Source organism: Pseudochaenichthys georgianus, chromosome 12 (genome assembly GCF_902827115.2).
Source record: "Pseudochaenichthys georgianus chromosome 12, fPseGeo1.2, whole genome shotgun sequence".
NCBI classification, from domain to species: domain Eukaryota; kingdom Metazoa; phylum Chordata; class Actinopteri; order Perciformes; family Channichthyidae; genus Pseudochaenichthys; species Pseudochaenichthys georgianus.
In genome coordinates, this window is record NC_047514.1 from 18509277 (window position 1) to 18535529 (window position 26253).

General features: G+C 40.8%; 2 protein-coding genes across 3 annotated transcripts in view; one reads left to right on the plus strand and one right to left on the minus strand.

The window, feature by feature from the left end:
- ggt1b (gamma-glutamyltransferase 1b) overlaps positions 1-13950 on the plus strand; it is a 65586-nt gene extending 51636 nt beyond the window's left edge. Inside the window, exons 8-14 of the mRNA XM_034096102.2 lie at positions 1865-2014; positions 9143-9279; positions 10703-10890; positions 10994-11121; positions 11538-11650; positions 11748-11861; positions 12502-13950. Coding sequence (XP_033951993.1) covers positions 1865-2014; positions 9143-9279; positions 10703-10890; positions 10994-11121; positions 11538-11650; positions 11748-11861; positions 12502-12648 — 977 coding nt within the window. The 3' untranslated portion in view covers positions 12649-13950. The remainder of the gene's footprint in view (positions 1-1864; positions 2015-9142; positions 9280-10702; positions 10891-10993; positions 11122-11537; positions 11651-11747; positions 11862-12501) is intronic.
- Positions 13951-17547: 3597 nt separating this feature from the next.
- ggt5b (gamma-glutamyltransferase 5b) lies at positions 17548-25839 on the minus strand. Of its 2 annotated transcripts, none has more exons than XM_034096263.2 (12): positions 25527-25838; positions 22914-23041; positions 22743-22838; positions 22101-22296; positions 21221-21381; positions 20971-21117; positions 20684-20814; positions 19320-19507; positions 19147-19238; positions 18957-19066; positions 18763-18873; positions 17548-18358 (listed from the first exon to the last, which is right to left on the minus strand). In XM_034096263.2, the coding sequence occupies exons 1-12, from the start codon at positions 25703-25705 to the stop codon at positions 18212-18214; spliced, it is 1686 nt and encodes a 561-aa protein (XP_033952154.1). In that variant the 5' UTR covers positions 25706-25838; the 3' UTR covers positions 17548-18211. The 2 variants fall into 2 exon arrangements, with proteins under 2 accessions (XP_033952154.1, XP_033952155.1); XM_034096264.2 differs by lacking the exon at positions 17548-18358 and adding an exon at positions 18514-18650 and having other exon boundaries at positions 25527-25839.
- Between the last annotated feature and the right edge of the window lie 414 nt (positions 25840-26253).

Consider the following 26253-nt stretch of genomic DNA (forward strand, 5'->3'; position numbering starts at 1 on the left):
GAGACGTGAAGATGTCACGATTTTGTCCCTTCAAACGTGACAGTTACACGGTATTGTTCACATGGCCCAACCAGTGGAGAAATACCCGGAAATGCCAAGCAAATGCTCTACCCCGACAGTCAGTTGTTATTGTCAATATTAATATAATTATTATTATTTTTTAATAGTCACACTCGATTTAGCCGATTTTCTTGTTGCCCCAGCTGGTCGACACCTCTTTCAGCAGAAACAAAGGCTACATTCATGTATTAAATCGATGTTAATCCATGTGTGCGGTTGTGGAATTAACGGACGTGACGTTGTGCGATTGCGTTGCCAGGCAATAGCTTGGGTTCATGTTAATTTACAAACTCTTCAACTACAACCCTAGTTATATTTAAAAACATTTTAGAAGGCCTCACAAAATACTTTAATGTAAATAAAAATACAAATTTGAAGGAATGTGTGTATAACAAATTCGAATCCAGTTTTGGATAGTCTGCCGTGGTTCCATCCCATTTCAAAGTACTGTTTGACGCTTGGCGTAACCCTTGGCGCACTGCCACTCAAACATCCTATCACAGAGTTTGAGGACTAATCACAGGGTTTGTCAAGCAAAGCGGTTGAATACTTACTTCCGGGTGTAAAATTCTCTAAAGCAACTACTATGAGCTGCTCCGACCCTCGGTCCTGACGGACTCCAAAAGTCCGACATTATACAATCAACCAAATAAATAAACACAAGGATAATTGTGTCTTATTGTTGAGTAAATAACAGTGTGTGGTTTAGAAAATAATACAAAATTAGAAGGAAAAAAACGATGAAATACAGATTTCAGTTTTCTGAGCCCCTACTCTCCCCCTAACTGACGGCAACAAAAGTCCGACATTATTCAATTAAAATAAAGAAGTAAACACAATAAGCGTGGCTTGATATTGATTTAGAAAAAGGTTGATAAACGCTGTGAGAATGGATCTGCGGAGAGCATTTCGCCGCGATCCCAACTCGTCTATTACCAACGTTCAGGGAGCTCTATGCAAGTCAATGGAACTCCCTGATAGTTGAAACTCGACGTTAAAGGGCCCCCCCTTGCTTTGGAAAGTGACGACAGGGACCCTGACATAACGTCAACATAGGCCGAGTTGGGAGTGAGAATGTGTTGCATAAACACCATATCCCAACGTGCATTGCGGCTAAAACATCCAATCACCGAGCTGAGGATCTTGCCTCAGTCTGTTTCCGGTATTGTTTATGACAGATGTATTTTGTCATACACACACTCCTTCACATTTTAATTTACATTAAAGTATTTCGTGAGGCCTTCTAAAATGTTTTAAAATATAACTAGGGTTGTAGTTGAAGAGTTTGTAAATTAACATGAACTCAAACTGTTGCCGGGCAACGCAATCGCACAACGTCACGTCCGTTAATTCCACAACCGCACACATGGATTAACATCGATTTAATACATTAATGTAGCCTTTCTTTCTGCTTAAAGAGGTGTCAACCAGCTGGGGCACAAAGAAAATCGGCGAAATCGAGTGAGACTATTAAAAAATAAATAATTATTATACTAATATTGACAATAACAACCGAGCGTCGGGGTAGAGCATTTGCTTGGCATTTCCGAGTATTTTTCCACTGGTTGGGCCATGTTAACAATAACAGTACAGTAACTGTCACGTTTGAAGGGACGACATCGTGACATCTTCACGTCTCCCAGCATGGTAAATCGTCACATGTTCACGTCTTGCCGTGATACCGGGTTGAATAAAATATGCTAACATGCACCTCTCTTGGCACAGCTCATTTCCATTTAAGGATGATTTGTTTTTCCAGCCGTGTTTTAGTGTGCATTCACAGTGTGTGTCAATCCGTGTTTAGGTGGCATCGTCACAATGGAGGATCTGAAGGATTATGCGCCTGTCTTGGACGAGAACCCTTTAAGGGTGGATGTGGGGGAGTACAACATGGCTGTTCCTAATGCCCCCGCTAGCGGCCCTGTGCTCTCACTGATATTAAACATCTTGAAAGGTAAGCCTTGAGTGGGACTCGTGGGAGTGCTTTAATGTGAGATGCCTTCACTTTACCAGTCACTCTCTCAGACTCCACTGAGGGCATGTGGCTCTACTGTATAGTAAATATACTAAATAAAAGCAATGTTGACTTTAAGTTAGCTAACTGGGTATCTAGGCAAGGCAAGGCAAGTTTATTTATATAGCACTTTTCAACACAAGGCAATTCAAAGTGCTTTACAAAAAACGAAAGACATTAAGAAAATGGCATTTAAAATCAGTCATTAAAAAGAAAAGCTAATAAAATAAATGTTACGTTCCCTATTGGGCTAGGGGAACCAAAGGGAAGCGACACGACCAGAGTGGTATTGGTATTAATTATAAGTGGTTTTATTACAAAGCAAGGTGTAACAAAATGGCAGGCAGGCAGCGTGAAACAAACAAAAGGGCCAAAAGGGCACCGGTTGACAGATAACCAAACTAAGGGAGGACAAAAAAGGAGTCTAAAGGCATACAGGTAAAATAAATACTAATATACTAAATACTGTACGAAACAAAACCTCACTTCAAGAGTGGTACAACTAACAAAGGGAGTCTACACAAAACACACAGCTAACCTAAAGGCAACAGTCACAAATCCTAACGATATTCTAAACACTAACTAACCTACTCTACACTCTACTAACACACAATATCACACGGAGATAAACACACAAGGTTAACCACAGAATGAAGAGCAAAATGCGAGAGGCGTCTGTTCACTCAACAGAGCCTCCAGAGTGGTGATAGTCCGCAGCCTTTGTACTCCTCCCCAGCAGGTGTGCGCCGGCTGTGCGCTGCGATTGGACGACGTCGATCCAATCACCATCTTCAGAGGCGGACCAGGAGATGGGCAGCCAAGGATGTTGGAGCAACCACACAGCTCATTTGCATAAACACACACACAGCTGAAAACACTCACAGGCAGATTAAGGAGCAGACAAACAGCAACCGTAACACCCCCCCCCCTTAAAACACAAACCCACAGTTTTGTGAACCTAACACACTAACGAACTCCTAATAACACACACTAACATCTCAACTCAACCTGGACAAGCATCGGCCAACACATTCTCTGAACCCTTTACTGATGGGTGTCTACTGTTGTAGTCCCGCACAATCAGAGCCCAGTGCAGGAGATGCTGATTGTGCTTGGACACGCTGGAGCAGAATATAAAGAGGTCATAACAGGCAAACATCACAATTGGCCAAAGGCTGGGTCCAACATGAATCTTAACATGCTGTAGAGCTAACACCAACACTAGGATCCGATGAACGAGCTGACGCTCTCGGGTTACCGGGAGAGTCGGAAAGTCGGGAGGCTTGTCTGAGCCGGCGTGTTGCGCTGGTTTCACGACATCCTCTCGAGGAGGAGGGGGAGCCACAATGTCTGGCTTCTCCTCGGACACAGCGTTATCTGAAGACACAGGCACAATCACAGACTCAGATAATGAGACATCAGAAACACTTTTACTCGCCTGTACACGGGTATGGGTGATCAGACCAATACCGTTTGGCGGGGACATATTCTGCCGCTGCTCTTTACGCTTCAGAGCTGCGCAGTTGGCGATGACATGTCCAGATTGGTGACAGTAAAAGCACTCCCTCTCCTCTCTTGTTACATTAGACACATTCCACGGCTCAGTAGATGGTGCGGCTGTTACACGGCGCGATCTCTCAGTAGAGACCGGGGAAAACACAGATTTATGCATCAGCACATACTCATCGGCTAACACAGCCGCAGCAGAGAGGGAATTTACTTTTTGCTCATTCATGTACATAACAATGTGCTCAGGCAAACATTTCTTAAATTCCTCCAACATAATCAATTCCTTCAAGGAAGAATAATCTGTAGCTTTACATGAGGCAATCCACTTAGCAAAACACATCCCTTTTACTCTGGCCAACTCCACATGAGTTTGGTGAGGACCCTTCCTAAGGTGTGTAAACTCTTGCCGGTAAGCTTCGGGAACGAGTTCGTATACTCTGAGAATGGCCCCCTTCACCAAGTCGTAATTTAGACTGTCCTCCAGCGCAAGAGCCGCAACTGCTCCCTGAGCTTTTCCAAATAGTTTGCACGTTGCCATCAGAGCCCAAACTTCAACCGGCCACCGCAACGCTGTAGCAATGCGCTCGAAGGCACCAAAATAGGCATCGACCTCAGTCTCACGGAAGGTTGGCACTAAGGAAATGTTTATACTCACGTCAAAGGCTGGTGGAGGAGGTGGGAATACCAAGTTTTTTCCGGCAGAGTCAAAAGCACCGGATGCGCGCAGCTCGGAGTCTAGCTCCATCTGCCATATCCGAACTTCCTTATCTGCCTCCAGCACCCTCAGTTCTTTGTCCATTTCTAATTTCCTTATGTCCAACTGAAACTGATACTGCTTATCTTGCTCCCTGTCTTTTGCCTCCAACTAAAGTCGTGCGAGACGGACTTTGAGCTTATTCCCTTCCCGGGAATCTGGACTGCCAGGAGACGGTGGACTATAGCGAGGCGGCGCGGACGGTGCTTTACACTACCCTCTCCTTTAGCAAGGACATTAGGCACAGTGAGCTCAGTTTGAGCAGGCAACACCAGAGAACCCCTTTCCACCAACTCATCCACCACCAAAGCCTGTAATTCCTTTTTTTCCATTTGCCTATTCACCGTGAGACTGAAATGTTGCGCTATCTCATATAAGTCATCTCTACGACACTGAACTAACTGCTCAGGAGAAGGACAGACCAAAAACGACTCCAAATCAAAAGTTGCCATACTCAGCTAAAACTGCACACAAAGTCCACCAAATTGTTTTTAGCAATAAAAATACCACCTATAACCCCAGGAATTAAGTTATATATCCCGGACGAGCCCCCACGTGTTACGTTCCCACTTGGCTATAGGGGTACAAACGGGAAACGACACGACCAGATTAGTATTGGTATAATTATAGGTGATTTATTTATAAAGCAAGGTGTAACAAAATGGCAGGCAGGCAGCCTGAAACAAACAAAAGGGCACCAGTTGACAAATAACTGAACAAAAGGAGGACTCTTTATTTAGTAAATATACTAAATAAAAGCAATGTTGACTTTAAGTTAGCTAACTGGGTATCTAGGCAAGGCAAGGTACGTTTATTTATATAGCACTTTTCAACACAATGCAATTCAAAGTGCTTTACAAAAAACGAAAGACATTAAGAAAATGGCATTTAAAATCAGTCATTAAAAAGAAAAGCTAATAAAATAAATGTTACGTTCCCTATTGGGCTAGGGGAACCAAAGGGAAGCGACACGACCAGAGTGGTATTGGTATTAATTATAAGTGGTTTTATTACAAAGCAAGGTGTAACAAAATGGCAGGCAGGCAGCCTGAAACAAACAAAAGGGCCAAAAGAGCACCGGTTGACAGATAACCAAACTAAGGGAGGACAAAAAAGGAGTCTAAAGGCATACAGGTAAAATAAATACTAATATACTAAATACTGAACGAAACAAAACCTCACTTCAAGAGTGGTACAACTAACAAAGGGAGTCTACACAAAACACACAGCTAACCTAAAGGCAACGTTCACAAATCCTAACGATATTCTAAACACTAACTAACCTACTCTACACTCTACTAACACCCAATATCACACGGAGATAAACACACAAGGTTAACCACAGAATGAAGAGCAAAATGCGAGAGGCGTCTGTTCACTCAACAGAGCCTCCAGAGTGGTGATAGTCCGCAGCCTTTGTACTCCTCCCCAGCGGGTGTGCGCCGGCTGTGCGCTGCGATTGGACGACGTCGATCCAATCACCATCTTCAGAGGCGGATCAGGAGATGGGCAGCCAAGGATGTTGGAGAAACCACACAGCTCATTTGCATAAACACACACACACAGCTGAAAACACTCAGGCAGATTAAGGCTGCGGCCCCACGAGGACGAATTCGGTCGTTTGCGTTACTGTTTAGTGTCATATAGACCGTTCGGCCACACGAGGACGACCGAATATGGCACTAAACGACTGAGGAAACGACAACGGGTCCCAAGGTGGATAGAAATGCATACGCCACTCTCTGGGGGGTCAAACAGCTCCGTGTGTGCGCCCTATACGGACATTTTCAGATCACTGATAGTGATTGCGCAATAGCCCCGCCTCTCCCCGCCTCTTCTGCTCACCTCCGCTTACCCCGCGCCAGTGCTGAAGTGTTTCGCCACCAACAACAACAACAATGGCGGATCGCAGAGTTGCTATCGTGCTCCGGACGCTATTGACCATGCTACAGTTGTTTGTGCAACATCTACAGCAATAATGATGAAGCAATAGCCCCGCCTCTCCCCACCTCTGCTGCTCACCCCCACGTCAAAGTAAACTGCACCCTGAATTCAGATTATTTATCTTTCTCTCGCGAGTGAAGTCTAATCTTAGACTGCACTGTAACTTTTATCCATGTATTTTTTCTTTTTATGTTTATTGTTACGGTTGCTGTTTGTCTGCTCCTTAGGCTGCGGCCCCACGAGGACGAAAACGGCTAAACGCATAGGATTAACGCAAACGCAATCGCAAACGGCTTCCGTCCACATGCAATAATTATCCGGAGAGTGTCTGCCCACACGAGACCGCTCCGTTTAGCTCCAACCGCTGGAGAAGCTGCAGTACATATGCAGGAGCCTGTAGGTGGCGCTGTAACTTCCTCCACAAAAGCAGCGAAGAAGAAGGTTGTCATGGTTGCCCTTCTGTTTATTCTCCGCGGTGGGGGCCGAGGGAACCGGGCAGAGTTTTTCGCCAGTCAGCGTGTATTAAAGTTGAAATCTTCCGGACAAAATTATAAAAGTGCCGGTCAAAGGTCTTCTTTGTTATTTATTGAGCTTTAAAACAAATGAATAACGACTCTATATAATATAATGATAAAATACACGGAGCCTCTCTTTTTCCTCCCTCTCTTCGGACAGCGCCAGTGTCTGTCTCATGCAGCAGCTCATCCAGTAATCAGTGACCCGGCCGACTGTAAAAATAAACATATTTATAACTAGTTTAGGAAGTTTGAGAGGTAATTAAAATAGCTAAGGGTGATGATCTGACTTGAAGTGTGTGTTTTGCTGCAGAGGGAGGAGCTGCAGGTGAGCAGAGCTGCGTGTCTCCGTCCTGTCAGATTAGACTTCACTCGCGAGAGAAAGATAAATAATCTGAATTCAGGGTGCAGTTTACTTTGACGTGGGGGTGAGCAGCAGAGGTGGGGAGAGGCGGGGCTATTGCTTCATCATTATTGCTGTAGATGTTGCACAAACAACTGTAGCATGGTCAATAGCGTCCGGAGCACGATAGCAACTCTGCGATCCGCCATTGTTGTTGTTGTTGGTGGCGAAACACTTCAGCACTGGCGCGGGTAAGCGGAGGTGAGCAGAAGAGGTGGGGAGAGGCGGGGCTATTGCGCAATCACTATCAGTGATCTGAAAATGTCCGTATAGGGCGCACACACGGAGCTGTTTGACCCCCCAGAGAGTGGCGTATGCATTTCTATCCACCTTGGGACCCGTTGTCGTTTCCTCAGTCGTTTAGTGCCATATTCGGTCGTCCTCGTGTGGCCGAACGGTCTATATGACACTAAACAGTAACGCAAACGACCGAATTCGTCCTCGTGGGGCCGCAGCCTTAGTACAGACATTCATGCAGGGCGGTCATTAGGGCGCAATTCATTATGGTGATTTACTCGGCTGCAAGGGCAATTTTGAACTTAAAAGTTGTGCTCGATGTCACTAAGACAACCTGTAATGCTCTGGTTGTGTTAGCTAAAATACAAATTCAAGAAAATCAAATCAAATCAAAGAAGGAATGATAAAAAAAAAATAATGCGCTCAAGACAAGATTGATACCACTAATGAAACTTTATGCTAAGTATGATTGTCTGCTAACGCAGCCAAGCATTACTATTAGAAACAATAAGAAACAGCTTGTCTGTCAAAAGGTAATCATATTTTTTTCTTTAAATTAAAATGTTGGATTTAGTGGATGAAAAAATCTATCTAATAACCAACTATGAATCTGCTAATTGCCATATTTCCACTTTGATTTTTGTATGAGTTATTCACAATAAAGGGAATAAGCATATTTCCTAAAATCAAAGTCAAGTCAAAGTATTTATTTTACAAAAGATGTGATGGATCAGAACAACTTTATATGATGTGTTATTGTTTTGATGGAAGAACGCACTGACAAACAACATACTTTGTCTTTTAGGTATGAGGACTTAGATTGTTGATGCTTCAACAATAACAGATGGTGTCTCGAAAACAGAAAAACCAATAAGCTACAAAAACAATATCTCGTTACTTCCTCCAATTTAGAGAATGAAGTTAAAACACCTGAGGGAATTTAACCCTGACAGAAGGGCTTTTGTTTGATGGAAGTTATTAAGATCCAAAGATAATTGTGGTCTGTGTAATCACACCTGAGAGTGTGATCAGCAAAGTTTATGAGCATGTTGCTAATCTATTCATCGCTAACTTGGTCCATCATCATTTCCATCAAATAATCATAAATCATATCTGGCTGGTTTAACTTTCTCTTATGTTGGCTGTTCATTGTAGAGAACTATCCATGTTGAGCACTGTCTCTACTATTTTCAATACAGTGACAGTGTCTGCCTTCCAGGATAAGACAAGAAACTTCCGTCTAAAGTTATTCATCTCTGTGAACCTTTCCTTTCCTCTGACCGGCCACCCACACACACGGCGGCCCCCTGCATCACACGCTAACACTAATCTTACCAATTTACCTCTAATTGGACACAGTCCAGTGGTGGAAGCTCCACGGACACATTTCAGTGCCTTTCCAAAACGTTCATCCCGCTGATTTACTGTGACTCATGCCTCTGTCTGACAGCTGAAACCCATCAAACTAAAACTCTCTCTTCCCTCAGCCTCTCCTCCTGTTCCCCTGCGGCTGTCAGCTCAGTCAGGGTAATACCATAGTCTGGTCACAACGGCTTTTAGACTAAACAAAAGCATAGGAACAGAAACGGCTGGGTCAAATGCATTATAGCTGTCTCCTCTCCTATACCTGAACAGCATCTGAATGGAGACAGATGAGTGAAGCTGTGAAGTAAACGTGTAACTGATGATTGTTTCATTTTCTACAGGGTACAACTTCACCGCAGAAAGCGTGTCAAGCACAAAGAAGAAGACCCTAACCTACCATCGCATCGTGGAGGCTTTTCGTTTTGCGTATGCAAAGAGGACCTTACTTGGGGATCCAAAGTTTCTCAACATCACAGATGTAAGGTCTTGGTGTCTGCTTAAAACAGTTAAAGGGTTGGTTTTAGGTTCTTTGGTAATTTAGTGTATTTCCCCTCTTGGCTAATCGGGTTGTGATGACACCCTTGCTTCAGAGCTTAGGTGGGGAATTGCTCACCAAGGTTATTGTGATCCTCTACTTAATGAAGACTTAATTTCAGCAGATATTGTCAGCCAGGAACTCTTGTCTTTAAGCCCTGTTGAGACCTCTTTGCTGTCTTTGATTTACTGGGATTTCTGAAACCTACAGTATAGTGACATTTAAATTACACCTTTCTCCAAGGAACCATGGCAGATTTTATTTATGTTCATGAGCTTATGCTTGCCTAATGATCACCTAATGCCACAAGCTTTATTTAGTTTTTGATTTTTTTTTCTTTAAAAACCCCTCTCGCATATTTCACTTAAATTAAAGAGGTGTGTGTTTATTATTTAAAAGGCAATTGTTGTTATTATTATGAGGCATTTTATTATAGTTTAAAGTGGACCTATCATGCTATATTTGAACAATATATTGTCGGGCCATACCTATATAAAGTATATAAATATAGTTTTTTTTTCAAAATACCAAACAGATCCTGCATTTTAGCCATGCCTCATTTCGAATTTTTGGAGGGGCTGATTCTGTGACGTAGCTTTAATGCAAATGAGCTGCAGCTGACCACGCCCCCCTGCAGGAGAGGGGAGCTTGCTTGAGATCAGCTGCTGGGCTGCAGAAGAGGGGGAGAAAAAGAGATCTCCGTTTTCCGTGTTAACCCTAATTACAACGAGGGAGGGATTGCATTGAATAATAGCAGCAGGAGCAAACGCTTGCGTCTCTAGCGCTTTCGAGCGGCAATGGCCGGCCGTGGCCCAACCCCACATTCCCCTGATAGGTGGAGAGTTGGCCAATGGCCATATAGGTGGAGCTCCTCGTTCCTGACGTCAGAGAACTTTCAAATCTGTATCAGTCTGTATCAGATCCGTTGCAGCCCCGTTTTTAGAGATGTGGGTATGGGGGAAATGAGAGAGGGTTGTGTTTTCTGACACTTGGTGAGTTCCCTGACACACCGGGGACACATATTCATGTATAAAAGACGTACAAAAGTGCATTTGTCATGATAGGTCCCCTTTAAGAATACTTTGGTAATTATTATTTAGGATAGTGATTGCTCCTGTTATATTATATACTAATCAAAGTTAAACCTCTACCGACTAGTAGTGAAGAGCAATTCCTCTTTGAAAAGTCCGTGAATCTCTGCTATACTTAATCCCATGCACATGAGTGACCAGACTTTTCCTGCCATGGATAAGCAGGAACAATGGTCAACTATCCAGCACATAAATCAGTACTTACTGCAAACAAACACACTAAGTAATACTTTTGGCCTATGAATTATTTTCGTGTCCCTCTTTCTCTTCCAAAGCTCATCAAGAATATGACTTCAAGTTCTTATGCCTATGACCTCCGTGAGAAGATCACAGATGACACCACACACCACATGAACTATTACGAGCCAGAGTTTTACATTCCTGATGACCACGGGACCTCTCACCTCTCGGTGATCGCAGAAGATGGAAGTGCTGTGGCCGCCACCAGCACCATCAACTTATTGTATGACCTCCTAACTGACCTTTACAAATCTCTTGTCTACCAATGTTGGTTTATGTGTCATGTTCCCTCCCCTGTTCCTTTAACAGTTAATGTTTTCATGCAGTTTGGGCTCCAAGTTAATGTCAAGATCAACAGGGATACTTCTCAACAATGAGATGGACGACTTCAGCTCTCCGCTCATCACAAATGGCTTCGGAGTGCCTCCTTCACCCAACAACTTCATCAGACCAGGTCAGAATAAAACAAACACACTCACACAGAAATGCACATAAGTGCTCTTAAACCAGTAGAGTTTTAATATACATAGACTGGCTGTTGGACAGTAGCACACAGAAGTCGATCTGTCCTTCGACACTGTCATTATGTTTTTAAATAATGTTTGTCTTTGGATTAATACAAAAAAAAATGTGGATCAAATGTCTCCACCCCTCTCTGGAAGGAACTATATTCAATCCAAGTATATCTTTATGGGTTTCAAGTTTATTAATCTGGAATACAATGAATGATTAATTAAAATGATTAATATCCAACATACAACTTGTTTTTAAATAGATATTTTATGTAGTTACATACACATTATTTTAATAATGTTTAACATAAACCAATACAATACTTAAACTTATATATAATGTAATTTATATTTAAAGGAAAAAGGCCAATGTCTTCCATGTGTCCGACTATCCTCTTTGACAAAAACAACAAAGTTAAGATGGTGGTCGGAGGCTCAGGAGGAACGCAAATCACAACTTCTATCGCTCAGGTAAAATTGCAAGAAGTTAAATCAAAGAGTTGCATTAATTCAACTATTTAATTACTCTGTTGGGTTATAATTGTCTAAAATCTTTGTTGTTTTGAAGGTGATTCTAAATGCACTGTTCTTTGACTATGATCTGAAAAAAGCTGTGTTGGGGCCGAGGCTCCACAACCAGCTGGATCCCAACGCCACTGAAGCAGAACCAGACTTTGACAAAGTGAGTGTCACAAAAACAACACTGACGTATGTGAGTGTGTGGGTAGACAATCCCTCACACAAAAGCCCAGCTAACATAAAGCCCTTCTACCTTCTTACCCAAGAATTTCTTCATTATGTCTACCTTCAGGGTTGTGAAGAATGGAGAAAAATATTTCAGCAATTTGTGGTGGTAACGGGCTATTTGTGGTCTGTCTAAAAATAGGCAAATCCTCCATACCGTGTATGGTTGCTGTAAAACTTGCTCATCTCAATGCAATGTATTTTAAATGTACCATTAACGGTAATTAATGGAAAGATATTAACTAGAAAACTAACCCTTTATTTGATGTTTGTAAAATATGTAGCTTCTGTTGCTACCACATACGCATGATTTTGAAATCTTATCAATTGTGTGTTGGGCAGCACATCACACTTCAGTGTTTTCTTTGATTACTAGCTTAATTGAAGATTTATTTTCACAGACGTTACTCAACATGATTTCTTAAAATGGGCATCATTCCCAATTTATCAAAACGTTTTAAAACCAACACTCTGAACAGACTTGGCATTTTTTTATCCCTGCTGTGCGCTAAAAATATCTAACTTGAACATCGTGCCACATTTATTCAGTTTTCTTTAATATTTGCTCCTGTTTGCAGAATGTCCTGGAAGGTTTGGCATTGAAGAACCATGAGATAAAGTACCTAACATCGACAATAGCTGTGGTGCAGGCGGTGGTTTGCTATGAAGACGGACTCCACGCTCAGTCAGATTCTCGCAAGTGGGCGTACGCCGCCGGTTACTGAGGTCATAAACTCACCACTGATTATGCACGGAGCCTGTAGCAGCATGAACTTTGACACCAGTGCTACAAGCTGAGAGATTAGAGACTTAATAAAGAACAAGGAAACAACGTAGACACCAATTGTTCTTTCATTAACATAGAACATGCTTCATCATGACACAACTCAGATAACAGCACAGTGACTTTTGCTCTCTATGACCTTGAAACAAAGCGCCTCAGTCTGAAATGAATTCTGAATATGTAGTCTAATGTCCGACGCATTTATATGCAGCATAATTTAAAGTGATTAAGAAATGCACAAGCCATTAGAAGTTTAACCATCAGCAGTGTTTTTTTTAACAGCCTCAGTCACACATGTTTCCAACCCCTACCTGTTTATGAAGCACTTTGTAAATCATTAGCAGTGTTGAGCTGTTCATTTTGTTTTCCTTTAAAGATATGATTTGTGACGTGGTTATTGCTAAAAATAATGGTTATTGCTAAAAATTAAACTCAAGCAAACAGAATAAACCAAAACAAAAGGAAAAACTTCAAATAATCAGCTTTTAATCTTTTAAAATATTAACATATTTCACCAGGATGTTTCATAGGTGACAGCAGACAAAGGGAGGACAGGCATAACCCATTTTAAAAATAAAAGACTATAAGACCTCAGGGACAAACAGTCCTAATGACTTACAGTAATGTCCCATAGCCCAGAGTGCAATGTCCTGTAATGACCCCATAACAATATTACAGCTGCTGCTGCTCACTGTCAGCGCTGGGATTCAGGGCTCTTCTTCTCTCAGCGGCAGTGTAAATGTGTTACATAATTATTCAAATGTAAAAAAAAGAATGTAAAATGATACTGCCTTTATCAAAGTTGTGCTTGAAATGTCTGATCTACCTGTGATAGAAGCTGTGATAACACAGAGGGTTAACATTCACAACACATATTTATTTAACTTACAATCTCAATGTTAGTAGATCACAATAGATGTTATTGTTTTTCTCAAATTGATTGAAGAGATATTGTCGATTATTTTATTTTCCTTCAAATTAAACACTTGAAATGAACATACTGTGATGAATAAAATAGGGCTGTCAAACGATTAAAAATTGTAATCAGATTAATCACAGCTTAAAAATTAATTAATCATGATTAATCACCAGTCGAACTATGTCCAAAATATGTCATTTCTTTATGTATATTGTTGTGGGAATGGAAAGATAAATGAAAGAAGACGGATTTATCCGTTTAACATGTTTATTGTAAAAAATGTCTGTGTGTCAAAATGAAAGAGAGCACCTATCAATCATCAAACCGTGGGGGCTTAATTAATTACGTGTTGAATTCTATCAGCGGGGGAGTACTTCAGGAAAGTCGACGGGGGGGGGGCTAAAGCAGGGTTGCCAACTTTGGGTACTTGGCTGGAGTGAGATTTTGGTATCATAGGTTTGATTACACATATGCGCACGAAATGACTGCTATCGTGTCAGTAGCGGGACCTTAGCATATATATAGGATATATATATACAATATATACAAATACACAATATTGGACACAGACTATAAAGGGCACACAGTTTCATTCACTAATGAAAGTCAAACACATGTTTGTTTCCACTGTTTTATTGTGTGCATAGGCCTGTCGCGATAAGCAATTAGTTGACTTATCGTACGATAAATAAAAATGAACTCGATAAACTCCCATTTACATGAGGATGTGACTAGCAGTTTGAAAGGATGTACTTCAATTATTATTATATATTATCATTACGTCAGTGGTCTAAAATGGTCATACAACGGTGCCGACAATATTATCGTTTATTGCAATAATTTCCTGGAAAATGTATCCAACAAAATTAATTATCGTGAGAGGCCTATACATGAAACACACACACACACACACACACAAACAAATCTACAGACTTACTCCAAACTACCAAATATATTAATTAACACACTCTCACTCTCATACTCTTTGACTCTATTTTGGCCTAGTAGAACAATAAGCAGCAGACTTTTACTTTTTATCATTTCTACTGGATCTTAGATCTGTGCATGCGCAATACGGGGCGGCAGTGGCGGCCACGGAGTATTTTTGTTGGGTAATCTATGGTAGGGCCGGCTAACCCATACAGTGGTGGGGCTCAAGTCAGTATTTGCAATGTAATTACATACACGCTCCCCCTTGACAGTGAAACGTCACGCGTGAGGTTTAGATTATTTCCTTGTCTTAATCCAAATTGAACTGTATGAAATAAAAAGGCACATTTGTCTTGTAGTAAATAAAAAGGGCGACCTGGAGACAATCCTGCAATTTCTCCACAGGTGAAAGAGATTTTTTGAAATACTAACATAAAATACACATTCTGGTACTCTCTTGAGAAGAAAAATAAATACATCTATTACTACACGACATATTTAAAAAAATGAATGTCATTTTAGTTTTTTGTTACTTTGTTCTGAAAGCTGAACCTGCTGCTCCTCACAGAGAGAAGAGGGAAGAGGCTGTGTGAATTACTTACTTGTGGATAAGGGTGGATAGCCCCCATTGTTCTGTGTGTCAAAATGAAAGACAGCCCACACATCAATCAATCATCAAACCGTGGGGTCTTATTTCATTACGTGTTGATTTCTATCAATACGTAATGTTGTATCGATGTATATAGAGATGTACTACAGCAAAAGTATTCTCCGTCGGGACTTCCTGCAACAACACCACCACGACGTTATCGTGATTCTGATTGGCCAGAAGACATTATCAAAGATGTTCTATTGAGAAGACGAAAAGTACAAAAGTTTTCAAAACCGTTTCTCGTCTTCGGTATTCTTGTTTTGGCGTGAGAATAGTTTGGGCAGCGTGAGATTGAGAGTGAAAGCGTGTGTCACACGCCAGATGCTTGAGAGTTGGCAACCCTGAGGCTAAAGGAGTAGTTTCGTGACCACAGAGTGTGAACATTGTGATCAGCTGTTTTAGCGCAGTTCTCCAGTGAAGGGGGGAGTCTCCCTCCGCAGCAGGTTGGCGTAGTTTTGGCACAATTCCGTTGTACAGACCGACGTTAACAGCAGCCCTGTCTGTGCACACGGAGACCGACTCTGTCGTCCGGTGATAATCGCCTTCTGGAAAATCTACGCAAATGCGCTTTGTGACACAAGTAATAATAATAATAATTCCTTACATTTATTATAGCGCTTTTTCAATGACTCAAAGCGCTTTACATATACACACATTACACATATATCATACATGCAATGGTCAGAAACTGTGGACAATACCCATAGGAGCAAGTTCAGGTGAAGTGTCTTGCCCAAGGACACACCGGCTTTACAGACAGCAGCGGCGGGTTTCACCCCTTGATCTGATGATCATTGCACAGCGCACTGCGCCACACCGTCCATCTTCACGCCTCGATCGAGGCGCTTTTACAAGTATACATTGGTATCATACATGTACTGTGGACAACACCCACAGGAGCAAATCAGGGTGAAGTGTTTTGCCCAAGGACACAACGGCCTGACGCAGTGGGGGCGGGAGCGGGTTTCGAACTGGAGTTCCCCAACACTCCCCCTTGATCTGATGATCGGATGCACAGACCACTGCGCCACCCATCCCCAAGTGACGGTACGCATTTCAGATTACGCACATAACCTGCATACCAGTTATGTGTTACCTGTAGGCTACTACAGCAAAAGTATTCTCCGTCGGGACTTCAACAACACCACGCCGTTATTATAGGCGCATTCACACCGCAGTACTTTTCCCACAAAGGTTCATCAGAACTAATCCTAATCCTCCCCCAGGGATATATCTGTACTCAGTTCATGAGAACTAAAGTTCTCATGAACTGAGTACAGATATATCCCTGGGGGAGGATTAGGCAAATGAAGCAGCTGACGTCACTTCTTCTTCTGCTTTGGGTTTACTGGCAGGCCGCAAACCACTTCACGGCGTATACTGCCGCCCAAAGTCCCCGACCGGAAGTCCCCGGAGTTGGGGACTGGCTTCAGTGGAAGCTGCTGGGACTCCCAGCAGCTGCCAAACCCAAAAAGTATAGGGCTTCTTTAAATTATATGCGTTTTGGCCCTGAAAACGGCAAGTACTTTTTAAAATTAGTGACTTGCACCACCTGCTGAGGTTTCATTATTATTTAGGAGATGATAAATGCAGAAATGATCAAGTCACACAACCATTTTCCTTGAAGGCCCAATTAAGCATTATCTGACTCCCACATAGTCATAATGAACTTTTGAGTTATGCAACTCAAACTATTTACTTTCCCCTTGAGGCACTAAAAAATTTGTGTTTCAATGTCTACGTCTTAATTTAAACCACTGCCTTGCATGACACTTTCATGGCATCTAAAAGCATAAAATACCTCCTGAGGAAAATCTGCTACATCAAGGGACTGTGTGACTAAAAGTGTCAAAACAAGCCAGAGAGTCAACACTGGATTATATAACTGCTCAGGCTTTAAGTGAAAGATAATTTTGGCACAGCGTTGTTTAAATGAACGTTTTTTATACAAAGAGGGTCATTTCAAGAAGCGATTAAGTCACAACTTATCCACATTAACTAATTTGTCATACAACAAAGAAAGTGGGGCTTCACACAGACTCAAATGTGCATGTTCTCATAACTCACATCTTGTGCCTCAAAGGAAAACAAAGCAGAATCCACTTAAGAAATCATTACTAATTCATAGGGCTCCCTCCTGAAATGTATCTCATTACTGCTTCCTTTGTCTCACAGCTAAAGTGCTGCTCTGAAACAAGGAAAACAGGAAAACATGACGCAGATTATTGATGATCATACTATACTCAGAATAAAGGATACATGTATAACAAGCTGCCGTGTAGGAATGAGCTCAAGCTGTGTCTTTGGTTGAAAAGCACATCTGGTGACACTCACTCGTCTTTGTTCAGATTTGTCTTTATTGTGAAATCACAAATATTCACATATGATAATTGTAAAAAAAGTGTGTTACTATTATACATAACATTTTCAGATATTAAAACACAGAAAACAACATGTTGTTGGTATGAAAATAAAGTATTTTTCTCTAGATAATGTTAACTGTGAATCGACTTGACGCATATATATATTTTTTTTTGTTTAATGAAATTCTACAGCATTTTCTTCGCTTTAAAAAAAGGTCACAATATGCCCAGGAAATAATGTTGTTTCACATACAGTCTCACATTTTTAAGGTCACAGTAAGTCAGAAGTCACTTATATGTAAAAAGGATTCCATGGCTCAATAAAAAATCCTACAAAGTTCAGTGAGGAAATAGGGGGGGGGGGGGGTGGTGTTACCTTGGTTGGCTATTTGCTAATGGTTACACAAGCCAAAAAATCTGATCAGCTCATTTTCAGACAGGTTTTTATATAAATGGATCGGGACAAAAAGTGAGCGAATCTTTTTTCCTGAAACTTTCAGAATCTCTTTACACAGAGGGGACACATGTTGATGTAGAAGAGACGTGAAAAAGTGGATTTTACATAATAGGTGACCTAAAGGTTGAGTCAATCTTTAGTGCAGATATTTACAGGAAGGTGCTTCTTCATGGTCTTCTTTGGTCAGTATCCTGCTGACCTCCCGTCCTTCCTGAGGTCTGAGACAGCGGTAATACATCCATTCTCCTTTTCCAGAGCATTGACTACATTTAGGTAGAATTTCCAGTTCCCAGATTTGTGTCCAAGAGTGGTGAGGCGCTCTATCACTGACTGAGAACACACAAAACACACACACACACACACACACACACACACACACACACACACACACACACACACACACACACACACACACACACACACACACACACACACACACACACACACACACACACACACACACACACACACACACACACACACACACACACACACACACACACACACACACACACACACACACACACACACACATTAATGCTGCTTATCCTCCCCACTTCGGTTCCAAAGATGATTACAGGTAGATGGAAGCAGACTTTGTCCAATTATGTTGTGGCTATCTCTGTCAGAACACATTAACATAATATGAAATGTTTTTCATTAGATAGACGACACAGTCTGGTGAATCTAAATGTAATGAATGGCCAGTGAGGAGGAGCACATGAGTATCTCACCTTGTTAAAACCGGGCTCAAAATTCACTTTATTATTGGAATCGACAAACACTATAGGCGCAGCAATGGCGTCTTTCAGATTCATCCCCAGCCACAGGTGGTTTATCATAGACTGCAAAGATTAAACAAAGAACCATGTAAGCACACAGATGAGGAAGTTGTTAACCAATTTGCAAACAGGTTAATCAAAATTACCAAGGCCACTGCTGAGGTTATCAAGCTTCCTCCCGATCCACCAATCACAAAAAGTCCTCCAGACTTTGACTCCAGTATTACCGGAGTCATTGAGGAAGGAGGCTGTTCACCTGCAACAACAATCACACTCCATATCAGACTGACAGGAGATTGAAATTGCAATCGAAAGTCCTCGTTTATGTGACTTTACCTGCCCTCACTGTGTCCGCTCTGTGACAGAAGTCCAACAGCTCATTGTTCAGGATGATGCCTGTTCGCGGAGAGTAAATACCTCCTCCAAAACTGCAAAACAAAACACCGTTGACTTAGCTATTTGAAGTAATATAAAGTAGATAAAATAGAAATCACAGGCTTTGTGTTTACACTTGGTTTATGGTGCTGGTGGCAGAGACAGCTAGTCCTTCTTCATCCAGGACAGAAACGTGTGTCGTCCCGACATTATCCCCGGACGGCTTGGTATTGCTGTAGTATGAGTTCTCATGGGTCAGGTTGGAAACAATCCGGTCATTGATGCTATTGATGAAGGAGTCTTGGATCAAATGAACTGCACTCTGAAAGAAAAACATCATAATGAAACTGGAAAAAGCTGGGGTGAGGGACTTTTTTGAAAAAATGTTTTTGTTTTTATTTGCGCAATAGTGCTCTAGGAAGAGATTCAGTTGATAAGGTGGGTGGGTGTTACCTTGGTTGGTTATTTGCTAATGGTTGCACAACCCAAAACACATTTTGACATCATAAAGTGGCCAAATCTCATCAGCTCATTTTCAGACAGGTTTTTATATAAATGGATCAGGACAAAAAGAGAGAGAATCTTTTTTCCTGAAACTTTCAGAATCTCTTAATGCAGAGGGGACACATGTTGATGTAGCAAAGACATTAAAAAGTGGATTTTGCACAACAGGTGATCTTTAACATGTATCTTACAGTGTACATAGAAAGCATATGGAGAAGAAAGGGGGTTTGACATACAAGGTCACCAGGCCTATACAAATCAACTATATAGAAAGTATCTTTATTTCTACAGTTTTGACATTTTCCTGCCTGTAAAGCGACCTTGAGGTTATGAAAGGCGCTATATAAATTCAAGTCATTATTATTATTATTATTATTAAGTGTTAGATGAGAAGATTGATACCTTTTACAGTTGAAAGTGGTGTCAATCTTCTCATTGAACTGTTAAAAAAGTGTATTTCCAAACTTTAACTCAAACCACTCGGGCTTTTTCTTCAATAAACCTGCTTTTATATATTATAATTTTGGGCCATTCAACATTGTATATATGGATTGATTATATTATTGATTGTGTATAACTAATATTTTGAGTCTACCTCAATCTGCATGACTATTTACATGTACATAGAATCCTGCATTTACTTGGTCACTTTCAACATTCTCTGCATCATTTAGCGTATTGTATTTATTCATTTTTCTGGCATGTATATAGTCATCTTCATCTGCACTACTTGCACACTGGTCTTGCAACATAACATGCACTATTCTATTCTAATCTATTGTACTCTTTAATTTTGTACTATTTTTATTGTTATGTTTTGTATTTGTCTTATGTCCTATATATAGTATGTTGCATTGTTGGAGGAGCTTGGGACTCAATATTTTCCTTGCCCTAAAGCTACATTGTAGCTCCTGTGCATATGACAATAAAACCCTTGAATCTCGAATCCTTGAGATAGTCTTTTGCTCTAAGAATTACGAAAACAAAATCAAACCTTTTTGTCATTAAAATAGGGATCGTTGATGTTCCTCTTTTGTCCATTAGCAAATTTAGCTGCTTCTATGTAGCGATGGTACATCTGAATCTTCTGGTCAACATTCAGGGAGTTTTGATTGAAGGGAAACCCTGTGAAAATACACAAAAATAACACATTTTAAAACTATTATGCTTTACTATTTTTTGTATCATTCAGAGTATAGAGCCAAAATGCTAGACTGTCATGCAGCTGCTACAGTGTGTCAGTTTAAGGAATTGCAGGAAAGTTATCATGACACATGAAACCTTGCATGAGTTTGAGTATGAAGGCCAGCAGGGGGGCCCCAGAAGGAGGTGGAGGGAGATGCATCTTGGTGCTTCCCAGAGAAACTGTCCATGCATCCTCCACCCGCACCTGGAAGGACGTCAGATCCTCTATCGTCATAGTCCCACCTAGGAGAAATATGTACAAACAGCTTGAAATCTTTCATTTTCAGATTGACGTTAGATATATTTTTCTGTCCATTTAAGTGTAGTCCCCAACAATTGCACCAACCTGCAGCCTCTATGTCTTGGATTAAGTCTTGTCCTATCTTGCCAGAGTAAAAAGCCTTTGCCCCCTGCTTTGCAATTGTTTCCATGGTGTCTGCAAGTTTAGGAAACGTGAGGTTGTCTCCTGTGCGCAGAACGGTTCTGTTTTTGTTGCAGAAAATGTCACTGGAAAAGAGTATTGATGTAAAAGCACAAGTCAGAACATATTAAAGCAATTACAATTTAGGTAATGCTGCACTTCATCATCTGTGTAATTTGTGACCGTTCTGGTCTTTATAGTGACAATCATTTCATGCCATTTATATGTAATCACATACGTCTTTTGTGCACACTCAAATGTCCTGCGGGAAGTTGTTACTGCATTTTTGTGCAAGCTTTTGCAGAGGCAGAGAGGCAATCGTGTCCATTCAGGCTTTTTAAACCACACTTCCAGCTAATCTCTCTCTTTTGCTAAGGAAAACCCATTCAAACAAACATTTCTAAAAGAAGGTGAGCACTGCTTTTATCTCCAGGTCAGTATCCCTGCTCCTGAAATGTTATGTTAAGAACAAGAATGTGCCTGTAGAACATTACAATCATGTTCACCAATGCAAAAAGTGTTCAAATGAGTGTGTGGACTGGGTGAAACTATTATTCAATGTGAAACCCTGAAACTTAGACACTCATTAAATAGTCAATTGTTAACTCAGGGCTATAAACCAGCATGTAATGAGTTAAAACAGGGATTTATAGGAAAGCCCTTTGCTCCAGGATTGCTGCACTGATGAGTAAAAGCTTAGTGCTAGTTTGTCAGTGCCCTAAAACCTTTATGATCACCAGTAAGTAGATATTCTCATTTTTGGAAAAGCTCTTGATCACTATAAGCAGAAAGTGAGACGCTGTACCAGATAGATGATTTCTCCACGTGACCTTTCACAATAGGGGATTGCAGAAGTTTTCCCAGATACGCCGGCAAAGGGAAGCCCTCTCTGGCCAGTTTGATTGTTGGTTCAAACAGCTTGGCCCAAGGCAGCTTCCCGTACTGTTTGTGAACTTCTTCGTAGGCCCGCAGCTCTCCAGGAACCCCGATCCACTGGCTGCCTGCAAGGGGGAAAACAATAAAGCTGCATGAAACCAATGATGGGAAAAAACAATGATCAAAAAAAAAAGCGGGACTGACGTGAAAAATAAAGTAATAAAGAAAACATTTGGTTTAACTCAATAAATACATTTCCATGTTTAAAATGTGTAACGCTAGAAAACAACATCTAACCTCAGTAATAAGAGATGCTGTGATGTTAAATATATGTAAGCGACTTAAGATACTTAAGATGTGTTTCCCTCGAATCTATTTGTTGTGTTTGAATGTGTTTGGATTAGTGTTCACTATTTAGAGGACATCTCAAAAGGAAAAAATGGTGAGGATGTTGAAAATAAGCCAAATAATCCATTCGTAAAACACTACAGGGATGATTCTGCTATGACTATAAGAGGAAGCATGGGTAGGAAAGGTGCATTACTATACACTGATGGACAATTCTGCCTACCTGTTGTCAGTCCGAATGAGGTGGGACAGTCATCTAACAGGTTTGTTTTGAAAGACTTTGGGACAGTTTCTCTGAAGTTGTACACTTTAACGTTGCCTGAGAAAAGATAAGGATTCATGAGCTGAATCAACCTTTATCATTTGAGGTCACCCTAATGAATGAGAAACTTACCTTTTTTGTTTCTTATGGTGAATATAGATCCTCCTCCAATCCCCATGCTCTGTGGATTGATCACAGACGTGCACAGAAGAGCTGCAATGGCGCCATCTACTGCTGATCCACCTTGCTGTAGAATGTTACTGGAAAACATATCATTTCACTGAATTCATGTCAGCACACTTTCACCAACACGACCACGCACTACATAATTGCCCACACACAGACACACACACACAGGGGTGCTTTTCTTTTTTCTTTGAATGATTGCAACACTCTAGACTCGAGGTGTATTGCTTCAGGGATTCAAAGAATGACTGAGCTGCCAAAAGGCAAGTTTAAACCATGTTCTGATGCCAGATGTTGGTGAGGCAACATACCAGACGCTATTCATGCTGGGGCATTTTTTTCTTTCTTTTAAACTATTCAACTGTGGACTATATCACTTAGCACTTTTTAACGTGGCTTATGTAGTCATTTATTATTTTATCATTCCTATGATGTTTTAATGTTTTGTCAAGCACTTTGTGACTGTCTGTGAAAAGCGCCTTATAAATAGATGTTACTTACTTACAACTAATTTGTTTTTTTTTCATCAAACTGAATTATATAACCAAGCATGTAAAACTCTGAAACGTCTCCAAAAGAGTGAATGGGTCTTTTGTTGGTCAACTGAGGGACAAGAAATGATACTGCCATGTAGTGTTAATTTCGTCAGCTATTTTTGTATTTAGTCATATAGTCGTAGTCATGTATCAAATGTCCTTTTTAGTTTTAGTCATATTTAGTCACCGTCATCCTGTTTTTAATTTAGTCAAGTTTTAGTCGACTAAAAGTCTGAGCATTTTAGTCTAATTTTAGTCAAAGAAAACAGTAACTATTTTAGTCAAGATTTAGTCGACTAAAAGTCTGAGCATTTTAGTCTTATTTTAGTCAAAGAAAACTATTTTAGTCTACTTTTTGTCAATGAAAACTGTTTACATTTTTGTCTTTTTTAGTCATCAAATTATATTGAACATTTCAGTCCAACTAATCTAGCCAAAACCAATAAGTTGCCATTTTAGTCAAACTTATTCCATGTAGTTTGATTGGTTTAACAGTGGACAAGGTCACAGGAGGTAGAAAGATAAACTCAAATCTAATAGGAAAAGTCCACTTAAAGGAGATTAATGTGAACATTGTAGACAGAACTAGTTTATACTTGTTTATGTCTTTAGTAGATAAGCATAAACTTATTAATGTTTTGAATAGGATATGACAATATGCAAGACAAACATGACCAAATGGCTGTATACTCTGTGGATAAAGACACACTAATTTAGAGATATCTTAGTTTTTTATATTTCATTTAGTCAAATCTGAGCTGTTGTGCGAGTAAAACGTGGGTTTGGAAAGAATACAGATTAGAGAGACTCTGTTGTGCTGCAACTGCTGCACAACGGTTTCTCTCTCTGAAGAATGTGTTGTGCAAATGAGATAGTTGGAGAGAATAAAAGAGTGCCCTCAGAAGTCACTCATTAGAGGAACATTCATTGTCTCTGGTGTGAATTCGGAAATATACACAAGAACAGGAAGAAAAACATCTCTGCAACTGAATTGAAAAGCAGGAAGAACTTCATGCACATTCCTGTTTGAAAAGAAACGTTCACCTTTATTCTGCATTTGGAGTTATCATGTCCTCATTACAAAAGGTGACATCAGTTTGTGGGCTACGAGATCTGATTTTCTGGTATGTTCACATTCAACAGGATAGTTCAGGAAATAAATCAACAAGAGGCGAGGAGCATCATGACTTGTCTGCTGACATTTCTGCAGGCATTATCTCTATTCCTCAAACAGAGCCTGTCAAATCTCTTAAACTGCTTATCCCATTACTCAGTTCAGCTTTTTATCTCAACTGCTGCAGGAGTAGGGAGGTGCAGTCTGATAGCATGCAGGGTTCTGAGTAACTAAACTCTAAATATAGATACATGTGATGGGATTACATCTAAGAACAACAACTTTTTTAACTTCCAATCTCCAGTGGTGTACAGTAACTTAGTAAATGTACTCAAGTTCTGTATACTTACGTACACTTTTGAAGGACTTGTTAGTTGGTACTTCTATCTTTTACTTTTACTATGCTGCATGTATTTAGTACCTTTAGTTACTTTGCAGATTTGGATTAATAATGTGAAATATAACACTTGAATAAGGCTTTAGTTACACCTGGAGTAAATTCACAAGCTACCCTGTGGCATACAAAGTCATTCAAAATAGCCGTACTTTTACCACTTTGATTCACATATTAATACATCAATAACTATAATCAAAACATACCATATATTATATTGAAATGGGCAAATCTGCATAATTGGTACTTTTGGTAGGCCACTTTACATTTTGATGGTAATACTTTTGTCCTTTTACTTAAGTAACATTTTGAATGGAAGACTTTTACTTGTAACAGAGTATTCCTCAATACAATATCTAAGTAGGCTACTTCTTGTACCTCTGCCAATTTCCCCCCAAAACAGACATTCACTCTTTAATTTGAAGCTTTTAAATACAAAGATACAGAGTGTTAAGCCAAACTCTGATCAAACTCACCACTGGTGGTTTCTTACTATTGAACAAAACGGGATTTACCTGCCAATCTCGGAGCACTGTCGCGAGTCTGCAGCCACAGCAGCGCGCGTGAAACTGCCGCTCGGACACTCTTTGTCCGCCTTTGTCCGAGAGACTACGCACAGACACACCAGAGCAACCGCGCAAAGTAAACCAGCCGAGATGAAGCAGCACACCTGCCAGGGTTTGTATTTTCCCATTTAAACTTTTCTGTGGAGCCAACTTTGTGTTGCAGAGAAACTGTTGCTGCTGCCGCTCAGTGCGCACACACTCTATAATCCTGAACATGCATGGGTTACCCCTCCCCTCCATCTCCTCCATCTGGCTACTGTGATGAATTGAAAGTGAAGAGCAGTGGGACGGATTTACTGGACACTATACACACACAGTGTTACTCTGACTGTCTTTGATATCCCACTCACGTACTCAGTCTACGTTTGGAAATAGGCCTATACCCATGACATCACAGCCATTCCTATTTATTATGTTTTTGAGTAATTGTGTGAATGCTAATTCAGCAGCTATCACACATGGTTAGTCCAGGGTTGCCAACTTTGGGTACCTGGCTGGAGTGAGATTTTGATATCATGGGTTTAATAATTACATATGCCTATAAATAGGTGTGCCCTCTTGGCTCTCTCTCTTGTCGACCCGGGCTGCGACCCGACAACATGTCCTTTGCAGCTTGTGATTAAAGTTCCCTTTTGTACCTTCGATGCACCGCCTCTGACTCCATATCTCTCGGCAC

Bases quoted from the DNA above. Each gene is read 5' to 3' on its own strand.
- ggt5b (XM_034096263.2), bottom strand. From the start codon at position 25,705: ATGGGAAAATACAAACCCTGGCAGGTGTGCTGCTTCATCTCGGCTGGT. The intron at 21,118-21,220 runs GTTGGTGCAATT...TATTTCTCCTAG, and splicing joins CCAAGACATAGAGGCTGCAG to GTGGGACTATGACGATAGAG. The intron at 18,359-18,762 runs GTGAGATACTCA...GTGTGTTCTCAG, and splicing joins TTGAGCCCGGTTTTAACAAG to TCAGTGATAGAGCGCCTCAC.